The 13,714-nt window shown below is 46.7% G+C and overlaps 1 protein-coding gene and 1 long non-coding RNA gene across 2 annotated transcripts in view; both read right to left on the bottom strand.

Annotated features, from left to right (window-relative positions):
- pcdh7a (protocadherin 7a) overlaps positions 1-10,481 on the bottom strand; it is a 75,333-nt gene extending 64,852 nt beyond the window's left edge. The window contains exons 1-2 of the mRNA XM_070553421.1: positions 8,855-10,481; positions 6,233-7,403 (exon numbers count right to left, since the gene is read on the bottom strand). Of these exons, the coding sequence (XP_070409522.1) occupies positions 6,233-7,403; positions 8,855-10,278 (2,595 nt within the window). The 5' untranslated portion in view covers positions 10,279-10,481. The remainder of the gene's footprint in view (positions 1-6,232; positions 7,404-8,854) is intronic.
- A 44-nt stretch (positions 10,482-10,525) lies between these two features.
- Positions 10,526-11,174, bottom strand: LOC139070699 (uncharacterized). The gene is made up of 2 exons (XR_011521177.1): positions 10,942-11,174; positions 10,526-10,817 (listed from the first exon to the last, which is right to left on the bottom strand). It is a non-coding gene; the product is annotated as an uncharacterized lncRNA (long non-coding RNA).
- Between the last annotated feature and the right edge of the window lie 2,540 nt (positions 11,175-13,714).

The following is a 13,714-nucleotide window of genomic DNA, read 5'->3' as shown; positions in this document are numbered from 1 at the left end:
CTCTCTGTCTGTGTGTTGGGGCTTACCCCCGGGGGACGAGAGGGTAGCTTCCCTGCGCCTTTGGGTCGGGGAATGGGTCCTGACTGTTGTTTGTGCTTATGCGCCAAATATCAGTTCAGATTAGACACCCTTTTTGAAGTCCCTGGGACGAGTGCTAGATAGTACTCCATCAGGGGACTCCGTTGTCCTGCTGGGGGACTTCAATGCTCACGTGGGCAATGACAGCATGACCTGGAGGGGTGTGAGTGGGAGGAACAGCCCACCTGATCTGAACTCGAGTGGTGTTTCATTAGTGGACTTCTGTGCAAGCCGCAGTTTGGCCATAACGAACACCATGTTCCAACATAAGGATGCCCATCGGTACACTTGGTACCAGGGCAGCCTAGGTTGCAGGTCAATGATAGATTTTGTAGTCGTATCATCTGACCTGCGGCCGTATGTTTTGGACACCCGAGTGAAGAGAAGAGCGGAGCTGTCAACTGATCACCACCTGGTGGTGAGTTGGATCAGATGGCAGGGGAAGATGCCGCGTGGACCTGGCAGACCCAAACGCATAGTGAGGGTCTGCTGGGAACGTCTGGCAGAAGAACCTGTCAAGACGGTCTTCAACTCCCACCTCCGGCAGAGCTTTGACCGCGTCCCGAGAGCAGTGGGGGGCAGTGGGGGACAACGACTCCGAGTGGGCCTTGTTCCACTCTGCAATTGTTGAGGCAGCTGTTGCTAGCTGTGGTCGCAAGGTGGCCGGTGCCAGTCGTGGTGGCAACCCCGTACCGGCTGGTGGACACCAGAGGTTTGGGGAGCCATCAGGCTGAAGAAGGAGGCCTACAGGGCGTGGCTGGTCTGTTGGTCTCCGGAGACAGCAGACAGGTACCGGATAGCCAAGCGGGGTGCAGCAGTGGCAGTTGCTGAGGCAAAATCTTGGGCATGGGAGGAGTCTGGTGAGGCAATGGAGAAAGACTATCGATCGGTGCTAAAGAGGTTCTGGCAAACTGCCCGGCGCCTCAGGAGAGGGAGGCAGCAACTCGCTCACACTGTTTACAGTGAGGATGGAGAGCTGCTGATGTAGACTGGGGCTATAGTCGGGCGGTGGAAGGAATACTTTGAGGAGCTCCTCAATCCCACCTACGCGCATTCCGAGGAGGAACCAGAGCCGGGAGACCTGGGGATGGACTGTCCAATCTCTGGGGCAGAAGTTGCTGAGGTAGTCAAACAACTACACAGTGGCGGAGCACCGGGGGGCGGATGAGATTTGTCCTGGGTATCTCAAGGCTATGGATGTTGTAGGGCTGTCATGGTTGACATGTCTCTGCAACATTGTGTGGTCATCGGGGGCAGTTCCTGTGGAGTGGCAGACTGGGGTGGTGGTCCCCATCTTTAAGAAGGGTGACCTGAGGGTGTGTTCCAACTATAGGGGTATTACACTCCTCAGCCTCCCTGGAAAGGTCTACTCCAAGGTACTGGAGAGGAGGGTCCGATCGATAGTTGAATCTCAGATTGAGGAGGAGCAATGTGGTTTTCATACTGGCCGTGGAACTGTGGACCACCTCTATACCCTTGCAAGGGTGATGGAGGGGGCATGGGAGTTTGCTCAACCAATCCACATGTGTTTTGTGGATTTGGAGAAGGCTTATGACCGTATCCCCAGGGGCACCCTGTGGGGGACGCTCCAGGCGTATGGGGTGGGTGGACTTTTGTTAAGGGCCATTCAGTCCCTTTACCAGAGGAGCGTGAGTTTGGTCCGCATAGCCGGTAGTAAGTCGGTCCTGTTCCCGGTGAGGGTTGGACTCCGCCAGGGCTGCCCTTTGTCACCGGTTCTGTTCATAACCTTTATGGACAGAATTTCTAGGTGCAGCCATGGTGTGGAGTTTGTCAAGTTTGGTGGCAGGAGAATCTCGTCTCTGCTTTTTGCGGATGATGTGGTCTTCCTAGCTTCATCCAGCTCTGACCTTCAGCTCTTGCTGGGTAGGTTCGCGGCCGAGTGTGAAGCGGCTGGGATGAGGATTAGCTCCTCCAAATCTGAGACCATGGTTCTCGACCGGAAAAGGGTGGCTTGCCAACTCCGGGTCGGGAGAGAGGTCCTACCTCAAATGGAGGAGTTTAAGTATCTCTGGGTCTTGTTCACAAGTGAGGGTAGGAGAGATCGGTAGATTGGCAGGCGGATCGGTTCGGCGTCCGCAGTGATGCGGACGCTGAGCCGATCTGCCATGGTGAAGAGGGAGCTGAGCCAGAAAGCCAGGGTCTCGAATTACCGGTCGGTCTACGTCCCAATCCTCACCTATAGTGAGCTTTGGGTAATGGCTGAAAGAACAAGATCGCGAATACAAGCAGCCGAAATGATTTTCCTCCGTAGGGTGGCCGGGCTCAGCCTTAGAGATAGGGTGAGGAGCTCAGACATTTGGGAGGGACTCGGAGTAGAACCACTGCACCTCGACCCAGGACACGTTGGAGAGGTTACATCTCCAATCTGGTCCGGGGTACGCCTTGGGGTCCTGCTGGAGGAACTGTTGGAGATGGCTGGGGAGAGGACGGTCTGGAGCTCCCTAGTTGGGATGCTGCCCCCGCGACCCGGACCCGGATAAGTGGAGGAAGATGACGACGAGACGACGACGTTTCCTTCTACGGCAGTCTGTGAGGCCATCTTTTGGTAAGGTCTTCCTCGAACACGGAAACACGGCTTGCTTGCAATGATTTAGGTATGTACTGCCCCCTAACGCCAGGAAAAAAATACACATTGCCACTTTAGACGATGATTCAAGAATGAGTGTACGACAAAGTCAGGCTGCTTGTAGAAGAGTTGCAGACAAACAAGGAATAGAAGAACTGGACTTGACCAGATCACAAGCAATGTATCTATATGGCATTCAGTTATAGTCTGGATTTCACCAGTACATCATGGAACCTGAGTGGTGAGTGCTTTGCTTCTCTTTTTCAACAAGGCTGTTGCTAGCTGAAGCTAACCGCGCAGGTTGTTGCTAACAGAGGCTCAGCTTACTGTGGCTCTGCAGCAGCATTGCTGTGACCAGCGTTTAAATATTGCTGGCGCCGAAGTGGGTTGGAACTTGTAGATGTAGCAGGAGTGGCTAACATGTTACTGCATTTGACCACCCAAGCTGTCTTTATTCAACAACAAGGAAATTGCTGCTTTGCATGCTACTGCCTCTTTAAGATATAAGAACATCAACATATTTGCATATGTAAAATTCAGAAAGAGTTATTTTAAAATCCACATTTATCTGTTGTAGCCTGTAAATTATTGCAGGAGGATACCAACTACGCTAACATCATGAATTTTCCTGCACTTTTACTGGCCTTGAGAATATATGACATCATTGCAACATTACTGGACAGTTGTAAGGTTAGTTGGGTCTGTCTTGGTAGTTCAGTACAAAAAAACTTTACGGCAGTTACAGATCATGCTTAGCCAATAGTTACTCAGACATCTCCATAGTCTGAGTCACCATAATCACACTTTAACTCATGAAAACAAACCGTTTTAGTCTACATACTAAAACTGAGTCAATTACGGAATAATTTCTTGGAAAATCTAGAAATAATTATTTCTGTGATCACAAAAGTCAGCGATTTTCTAATTTTATGTGACTTTATTAGTGTAAAGGCTATAAATTTCCCACTGATATTTCTCAGAGCTACTTCACGCCTGGAAGTTGTACGTCATGTTACAAGCACAGACCTGACTGTTAAAGACCTTCAGCTCAGCGGAAACGCTGGAATATGTTTGAGTTTCACGTGTGGGTTGAGACCACAAGCTGTCTGTCTCGGAATAAACAATGGTACTGCAAGGCCACTGAGACGATTTAATTATCAGTCAATACAAATTACCTTTTCCGTGCTAGAGATTAAGTTTTAGTAATTATTACCTGTCAGTATTTATAGCTTAATTGAACCTTTTTAAACCGTAATGGGAAGCACATTCAATTAATGCAAGAGCCGAGTGGAAAAGAGAGATTTAAATCAGCAAAGCATAAGTTAAATTTGAACACATAATGTTCTAGTTAATTCTGGTATCTCAGTAATGTCTCCGAGTCTTGTCATTACCTCTGCACACAAAGTGGCTCTTTCAAGCTAACTACAATTTTCTGCAAAGCCCTGTGCTCATGGAGACCGCACAGATTTATTCAATAAAAGCTGAAAATACCTATCAAATCCTGTTTTATCACCTAGTAAAAACAAATATTTTAAAGTGATTTTCTTTTACTGACTTTTACCAAATGCTGGCCAATGCACTGCAAAACTCTAACCCTCATCAATATGCAGGAATAGAGTGAAGAGACACTCTGTGGCTAAAACTTCCATTCAAATGTTCAAACATACTTCTACCTACTCGGTATTACAAGGCCAGAACTGGGACAGGCTCATCTCTCTTCTCATATCTTCTCCAAAAACTTAACCCTAATGCTCTCTCCCTCTCTCACACTCACACTAATACACACACACACCTAAGGCTCCCAGCTCTGAGTTCAACGTACCATGAAAAAAGGAACAACTTCAGCAATAACAGTAATTTTAACCACACAGTCATTACAACAATGCACGCTGGACAAAGAACGCGCTCCAGGACTATCTTAACTACAAAAATAAGATTGCAAATACTTAAAACTGCCTTCTATCTGGACACATGTATAGAGACAATTACGTGGCCAATAACTGTGGAAGAACAGCAACAAAAAAGCCAGCTCTAAAGTGTGCAAGTATCTTATTTTATCAGGAAAGTCATTATCTGCTGTTGTAAAATAGCTCCTCTGAAATTTTATGTGCAAGCTGCGTTAACAAATCCTGAACAAAGCTCTAGTTAACTTTAAAAGACTTTAGACAACAAAAAAGAACATTGTTTAAATTCGCAGCTATTAAGCTAAAATTTGATGTGTTACACGAGTCATTTACAACTGCATAAGCTTACTGATGACAGTAAATCTTTGTTGCAAATGCATTCTTTTTAACCCAAACCCTAACTTAGTCTGTCACCAAAATAGCTTAAGAACCATTTAAAATGTAATGAAACACAAACAAATGATTGGCTGTACATCTACAACTGACTGCATTTTGGGGTCAACTGCTTGCAAGATGGCCACCACAACTAATCAATAGCAAGAATGAGACTATACATCTGTAGAGTTTGCAGGTATTGAGTTGCACCATAAAGTGGTTTTAGCAACATTTTTGCAATGGATCGTCTACAATTATGTGAGGTTGAGATGAACATTGTTCAAATTGGACCAAATGACCTTTTTCTGTGTCTTCCTCCGCTTATCCGGGTCCGGGTCGCAGGGGCAGCATCCCAACTAGGGAGCTCCAGACTGTCTTCTCCCCAGCCATCTCCACCAGTTCCTCCGGCAGGACCCCAAAGCATTCTCGGACCAGATTGGAGATGTAACCTCTCCAACGTGTCCTGGGTCGACCCGGGGGTCGACCCGGGGGCCTCCTGCCGGCAGGACATGCCCGAAACACCTCCCCAGGGAGGCGTCCAGGAGGCATCCTGACCAGATGCCCAAACCACTTCTACTGGCTCTTTTCGATCCGGAGGAGCAGCGGTTCTACTCCGAGTCCCTCCCGAATGTCCGAGCTCCTCACCCTATCTCTAAGGCTGAGCCCGGCCACCCTACGGAGGAAACTAATTTCGGCTGCTTGTATCCGCAGTCTCGTTCTTTCGGTCATTACCCAAAGCTCATGACCATAGGTGAGGATTGTGCCGTAGATCGACCGGTAAATCGAGAGCCTGGCTTTCTGGCTCAGCTCCCTCTTCACCATGACAGATCGGCTCAGCGTCCGCATCACTGCAGACGCTGAACCACTCCGCCTGTCGATCTCCCGATCCTCCTACCCTCACTCGTGAACAAGACCCCGAGATACTTAAACTCCTCCACTTGAGGTAGGACCTCTCCCCCGACCCGGGGTTGGCAAGCCACCCTTTTCCGCTTTTTTTTTATTATCATCATATAATTATTTAGTTTGAAACTATGGTATAAAAGGAGGTGGCAGGCCTTTCTTCAACTAATACTACCTTTAGTTTGGTATGTTATGTAAATGTTTTAGCTTTTCAAGTTTAGGTTTACTTATATGAACACAGCTTTTTTCACATGATTCAATCATATATCGATGTATTTTGCCTCTAGTCTTAGAAAGAGTGTCACCATTGCAAATCTTACTTTTTGTTAGTACACCAAAGAAATGTATTTAAATAAGATACAGCCAATGTGTAATGTGTCAGAATTACCTGCACATCCACAAGGGTGGCATTAGCCAAGCTCTCATTAATGAAGACGTGAACCAGAGCTGTAGCACAGAGTGAAGGGATGCCGCTGTCATTGACTCGGACAACTAGGCGATGCAGACCTTTGTGGCGCCGCTCCAGAGGCTCTGCCAGGGTGATAACTCCATTTGTGTGTCCAATTTCAAACAGTCTGAAGGGATTTCCTCCTACTAAAGCATAGCGGAGGTCAGCATTTGGACCTGTGTCTGAGTCGATGGCCGTTACGGTCCTAACGATGGTGCGAGCACTGCTGGCAGGTGGTAGAAGGGTGTAGGACTCGTTGGCAGGGGAGGTGATAGAGGGCGCATTGTCATTTTCATCTGTCACAAAAAGTGAAACTGTGGCTGTGGCAGTTTTGCGGGGCTCACCTCCATCTACAGCTCGCACACGGAAAGTGTAGGTGGAAAGCTTTTCACGGTCAAATGACGCAGAGGAGAAAATAGTTCCAGTGTTGTTTTCGATGGAGAATACCTCTTCTCGTTCTTTTTCAGCGTCTTCTCCATCCACTCCTGCTGCTTTTGTTTCAGCTCCATCCACTTCTACAAACAAGCTAAGCTCTGCATTCTCACCTTCATCAGCATCGGTCACTGTGACCATCCCAACTGGACTGTTGGCGAGAAGGTTCTCCTTGACGTAGAATGTGAAGATTTCCTGAACGAACTTTGGTGCATTGTCATTGCGGTCAGTCACCTGGACAACAACAGTCGAAGAACCTTGCAGAGGGGGTGCACCTTTGTCCTTTGCAATAACTCGCAGTTCATATCTTTCTTGAAGTTCTCGGTCCAGAACCCCGGTAGCACGGATGTCCCCATTGTCTGCATCGATGTAAAACGGTCCGTTAGAAGTTGGATCCAGGGAATATGCTATTTCAGCATTCTTCCCACTGTCTGCATCTGTTGCTACTACAGTGACTACCCTTTCACCAGGTGAGTTGTTCTCAGCAAAGTGGACCTCCACAATGTTCTGAGCAAAGGTTGGAGCATGGTCATTAACGTCTACTACTCGCACCATCAAAGAGCTGTTACTGGATAAACTGGGGCTGCCAGAATCTACTGCCACAATGGTCACACTGTACTCTTTTGTTGCCTCGTAGTCCAGCAAGGCTGAAGTGTGCAGGAAGTATTTTTTCTTGTTCCTGTGGAAACAAGCAAAAATATATTTTAAGTGCAGTGCAATATTCACCCTGTCCCCAGATGTAGAGGAAACTAAATCCTGATGATGCCCCTTGAACAAAAAAGCCAGCTTTTAATCTCTCAGGAGTTTGTGTTTGCTGGAATTCACCCATGAGAAAATGTTGGGACACATTTACAACATTTTGTTTCACAAAGCCAAGAATGACATCCTCAAATACTCAAAAACATTATTCTTTAAATACCCCGCCCATGCATTAGTGATCCTAATTTAAAAGCTGGGACCAGAGTTTTTGAGTTGATTGACCGAAATTACTAAATTTACTGTCAGTCACTGGACTAATAAACAAATGATTTTCTCTCCAATATGCTTTACTTTATTACACATTAGATTTTATTTTTAGATCTTTATGCATCCTCTGCATTGACAATGAGTGCAGAAAAACTGTGACTGTGACATTTTAATCAAATTAACTTATTGATTTGCCAAAGCCCTTTCATGATTACAGCTCCAATGAATTCCTTTAGTCAAGGAAAGCCCTCCATTCATGATAACAACCAGTCAGTGCACAGGTCACACAGTGTATGTGAAGGTTGTTCTGTTTTAAAAAGGGCCTTGACCAGTTCCTCCATTCCCCCGAATTCAACAGCCTCGGGCAATGTTCTTAAAAAGACTGAAGAGCATTTACATTTGGAGTGTGTGAAGCTGAATTTACATTTAAAAATGTAAAACCGTCACCTACATCTCTAGCCTTAAAGTTTACAGATTATATGACAGCCTGACTACTCTAGCATCAGTCGTTTAGTGACGCCGCTTGAACTAAGCTTAAAATACATTTCAACACATCAACATATTTCTTAATATTCCTAGTCTGGCAAAATAAAATGCATTTATGAAGGCTGCTCCTGGTAAACAACTGGCATATCTAATAAGGACTAATAGGCCATGCATGTTAAAATGAACCAAAACATGGAAGTAAAGCCAAAAGATGAGTCCAGACTTTTATTCATTAGATTGATTATTTCAAAAAGTCGTTTGCTGCAGAAAAAAAAGGTGGATAAGCTACTAGAACAAACAGCTCAGCAAAATGTAAATGAAACAGTCTTAGTACTGTGGTAATGTTAATTTATTTAGATGCTAAAAAACAAATGAGGTGCTCAGTGGTGCATACACTATTGCTTAAGCTGTCTTCCAGGTAACGCTTTGTCCACCCTCAGGTAAGGAAGGTGTGCTTGTGAATTTTAATTGAAAATGCATCATCTTTTCTCAGTTGACTAACATTACTTACTGGTTTAAGTGCCCCTAGGCCAAAATACAAAAGCTGATATCAGCAGGTTTCATCTAAAGCAGTGATGCTGAAGCTGTTGATTTAGTATGGTGAAGTAAACAGTACCACTCTTTAGTCCATTCACTGGTGTTACTTACTGAGACAGGATACCTTTGGATAAGGCTTACCTGTCGAACGCTTCATCTGCAGGCAGGGGTGGGAGTGCTGTTTCACCAGCTGGCTTCAGGGTAAATGGAACATCTCCAACAACCGTGCATGTCACAGCCCCGTTCTCCCCCTGGTCTCGGTCTGATACCTGAACTAGGGCAACAGGTGTGTCCACCAGAACATTCTCTGGCACCAACGCTGCTCCGTCCCGGACGAGGATGCGTCCGATCTTTCTGATTTCTACCACCGGGACGTTGTCATTCTCGTCACGGACACCCAGAACCACCGTGGTGCGGTTGGTACGGGGAGGCTGACCCCGGTCCCTGGCCATTACGGTGAATTTCAGCTGGGCCACTTCTTCTCTGTCAATCCTGTGGAGAACACTCAACCAACCAGTGGCCTCATCAAGACGTAGGAGACGTCTGACGTTTTCAGTGGCTGCTCCAAGTACATACTCCACCTGCCCATTGACCCCAATGTCCCGATCTGCAGCCCTAACCTGAAGGACAGGTGTACCTGGAGGGGCATTTTCTGTCATTTCAGCTTCATATGTGGACCTTTCAAACTGGGGACTGTTGTCATTCACATCAGTGATAGAGACACGGAGTAGGGCTTGGGAGGAACGGGGTGGGTTCCCCCCATCTCGAACTTTGAGCACCAGTTCATATGAGTCTTTTTGCTCACGATCCAGGGTTCCTTTCACAATCAGCTGTGGCTGCTTTTCACCATCTGGTATATCTGCCACTTGCAGCTCAAACACACTGCTCCTAGTTCCTCCTCCATTATCTCCATTCCTACCCCTCCGGTCAAGTCCATCCACCCTGGTAATGGGGTTTCCTCCTGCTGTGCGTCTTGTTGAACTCGCCCCAGCTCCATTATCCTGGATGAGCTCATACCGGTCAATGCCATTTCGTCCAAAGTCCCTGTCTGTGGCTGTGGGCAGCAGGTACAGGGTCCCAATTGGCCGGTTCTCCTCTACTGAGAGCTGCAGAACAGGTGAGGGGAAGGAAGGTGTGTTGTCATTGATGTCCGTTATGACAACTCTGCCTTCAAACAGGTCTACCCAGCTCTGCAGTGGACCTATCACTGACACTTCAAAGTCTAAGAAGCACTCGTTTTCATCAAAGATCATCTGGCACTGCGGGAGCTTCTCTCTGTCGATGCGCCGCGGGCCGGTTGTCAGCTCACCTGTCACGTTGTCAATCTTAAAGAATTCTGAGCCGCTCTCCAGAGCGAAGGTGACGTCCCCGCTGCCCGTGCCCGCGGTGAGCCCCAGGTCCGTGGCCACGTTGCCGATCTTGACATCAGGCGGGCCTTCTTCTGCCACTCGGTACCGGAGAGCTGAGTCGGCACCGGGGAGCTGAGTCAGCAGCTGCAGCAGCACCAGGACCACGAGGCTGAGAGCCTGCGCCGCGGAGGAGTGCACTGCACCAAGCCTCGGCATGGCTCCTTCTGCCTCTCCAAAGCCGCCGTCTGCTTCCCAGCGGTGGCTCCTCTTGTTTCTTGGTGTTTTGTGGTTTGGTGGAGCTCAGCGTGGGTGTTTTGATTTATCCTTCCTCACCTTCTCTCTCTATCGCTCTCTGCGGACTCAGGTCCGGGTAAATGCTTCTCTGCGCTCTCTGTAGTTCACTTCAGCAGCGCAGGATCCTTTCCTTTCATTCTCCTCCCACACTCGGTGGTGGCTTTTCAACTTCTTTTATAATAATAATAAAAAATAAGATATTCCGCAGTCTTGCTTTTCTGTTCAAGCCATAAAGATGTATAAGAAATCCATTCCGCTGCTGGGGGAAAAATAATCAAATTTCACCAGCCCCCTTTGTGATTAATCCATTCCACTCTTCCTTCTCACTTTTCCTCTGGATCAATCAGGGAAGTATCCAATTATCACGCGAGGGGTTTTGTCACTTCACACCACCATCTGTAAGTTCGTTTCATTCCAGTCACATTTGGGAAAGTAGCTGTTTTCACTTCTGCAATGCACCACTACAACACAAAAGAAACGAGAGAAACCAGAGGACAGAAATCAAGCTCAGGTGGTTTAAACGCTGTGCAAATCATTATTATGAAATCAGATTTAAAATCCTATTAAATAGTTGCACCTCCTTACCTTCTAATCCAGCTGCGCTTTGCTGCTTTTTCCCGCAGTGGAGCAACGTGCCAAGCAGTCAGATTCCTTTACGCAAGTTGCGAAGGGACGAGAGAGGCTTTAAAAGCGACTTTCTGCTCAAAAATTCCTCATGAATTTGAATTTTAGAGGCTCTCTCGTTGGGATGCCCGGCATGAGTCAAGTCCGCGCTCGGGATGGATGGATGGCTTTAGCGGAGACGGACGGAGAGATGCGTCTTTTTCCAGGGGTCCCGCATTCAGTCACTCTAGCACCTCCTCATCTTTCTCCTCCTCCTTCTCTGCTTCTTGTTAATTACTATTTTCTATTTTTCTCTCTCCCCTTCTCACCTGCACTGCTCGGAACTGCTGCTGCTGCCTCAGTCTCTAGCGATGCTGCAGTCTCCCTCTCTCTCCTTCTCTCCCTCTCTCATGCTGCAACATTTCCCCGACCACGTAACTCGATCGCTGAGCTGTAACAGAAGAGGCAGCAGAGACGGTGTTGGGTCGCTCTGCGCGCGCGCGCGCGTGTGAGGTGCAGACCTCACCCCCTCCTGTCATAGGAAGATTAAATGGCTCGCTGTCCCGGCCGCTGACAGCTCCTGGTGGGAAAATATCTTCATTCACACGTTCATCCAAAGGACAGAAAGGGACGAGAAGAAAAAGAGTGTGTTGTAATGTCAGGAAAAACTGCTTTAGCCACAGTAAAGCCCTTAAATGCGCCTTACACCGGCGTGGTGAAGATAAAGTTATTTTAAGCGCAAGAAATAAAAATACTTTTTTATTATTTCACACCCATTCTTCTTTCTTAGAAAACAAATCAAATCATTTGTATTCAGATGCAGTTTCTTTGTCAGCAGCAGCAGCAGCATCCACACACCTCCTACACACTGCTGAGTGGATGCTGTCCCTCGGAGGACCGACCTGCTCGGCAGGAGCGCATTGCAGCATCGGGCTGCTGTTATTGAACACTACCTGTGTTTCCACGCTGGCGCGCTGTTAAACCTCCCCCTCCCACCTCTGATTATCTAGTTTTCAAGCTAGTCAGGCCGAAGTAGAAACTGCCAAGCAAGAGGGAAGGGAGTTCCCCCTCTCTAACATAATGGTATTGACGGAGAGCAGCTCGCTCCGTGCGCGCGCCCAGTCGTCAGAAGGCTGAGGGAGAGTAAACACAGACTGACAAACTGCTGCAGGAGGGAACAGATTTCCGTTTCCCTCTTCCATCTCCTGCAGGATTTTCATCTCCTTCTTTCTTTCCTGTGTTTCTCTGCTGTTCCAAGAGAGCAACATGAGAAAGAGTGGGTTTAAGTGTTTCTGTGCTAAAGTAGGTCTACTTAACATTTCAGAGGCAGCCTGCCTACACTCCCTATCAGCCTTGCTGTGATCACTGAAATCTTTGGGTTTAGGAAATGGCCAACCTCCCAATTTCTCTGAATTCTGATCAGTTTGGGACAAATTATTTGACTCGGAGGCTCTTTTAACCCTTTGATGCATGAATTATGAAATCTTCAACCATGATTTTTTTAAACAATTTGTTTCATTCATCTTTAGGTTTGAATGAAACAAATTTCAACAAACATTTTTTGTAACATTTTGTTAATTTACAAATAATTTATTACATGTCCATCTCGGTGGACAGCGTGCATTCTGAACATGAAATATGTTGGCTTGACTTGCTGAAGCTCAAACAGAGGGGCTCACATGCAATAAAGTCTTCAACAGCTGTGCTTAATAGCAAAAATAAATAAATAACAATTTTGAGTACCTGTCCACTGTAGTGACCATTATGCATCAAAGGGTTAAGAGACCCATGTGCCACAGCTTATTACCATATTGACTAATCAGCCAATCACCAACTCAACATTTAGTCATAACAACAGGACAAAGTTCAAATCTAGCATCAGAATGGAGGGAAAGGGAGCTTTAAGTGACTTTGACCATGGCTGTTGCTGACAGACGGGCTGGTCTGAGTACGTCTACTTGGATTTTGACCCAGAACCATCTCTAGGGTTTACAGAGGTCCATACCATACCATACCATACCATACCATACCATACCATACCAGTTTATTTGTAGAGCGCTTTCAACACGGTATTACAATCGACCAATGCGCTGCACATAAAAACAAATAAATAAAAAACACAAGCTAAAATAGTCGTGTATATCATATGAAGTAAAACAGATAAAAGAGTTAAAATAACAACAAACTTGTCATGGTCTGCGTCTGCCCCTTCCTTCATGTGCCTCCTGGTGTTTCTCCATCCTCTCTAGATTCCCTTCTGTGTCCTAGCGCCCTCATGTGTCATGTCTGCGTCTTCCTCATGTGTCTTCTGGTTTTCCCCATTTGCCCCTAGATCTCCAGCCCTCTAGGTTTCTCACGTCATTTCCTTTAGTTACAGCCTTTCATGATTTAGCATGTTTTTTTCCCATCAGTGTTTATTATTTTTCTCCCCCCTCCCTTTGAATTGTAGTTATGTTTCCTGCTCTTTTGTATTAGGTTTTATTCTTAGGTCAAGTTAGTTTCTCCCCTGATTAGTCATTGCCTTCACCTGGTCCTCCTCCCACACCCCACACACCTGCAGCTCATCTCCCTCTCATCCTCCCTGTGGATTTAAGCCCTGTCTTGTCTCAGGCCTAGTCCACACGTAGCCGGGTTTTTTAAAAACGAATATCCACCCCTCCAAAAACTTGCATTCACACCACCTCGTTTAAAAAATAAAACTCTGTCCACACGTACCCGGATAAATACGTTGTTAAGGACATGCCAGACCTGTAGG

Source organism: Nothobranchius furzeri, chromosome 7 (assembly GCF_043380555.1).
Source record: "Nothobranchius furzeri strain GRZ-AD chromosome 7, NfurGRZ-RIMD1, whole genome shotgun sequence".
Lineage (NCBI taxonomy): Eukaryota > Metazoa > Chordata > Actinopteri > Cyprinodontiformes > Nothobranchiidae > Nothobranchius > Nothobranchius furzeri.
This window is presented reverse-complemented; position numbering and strand designations above follow the sequence as displayed.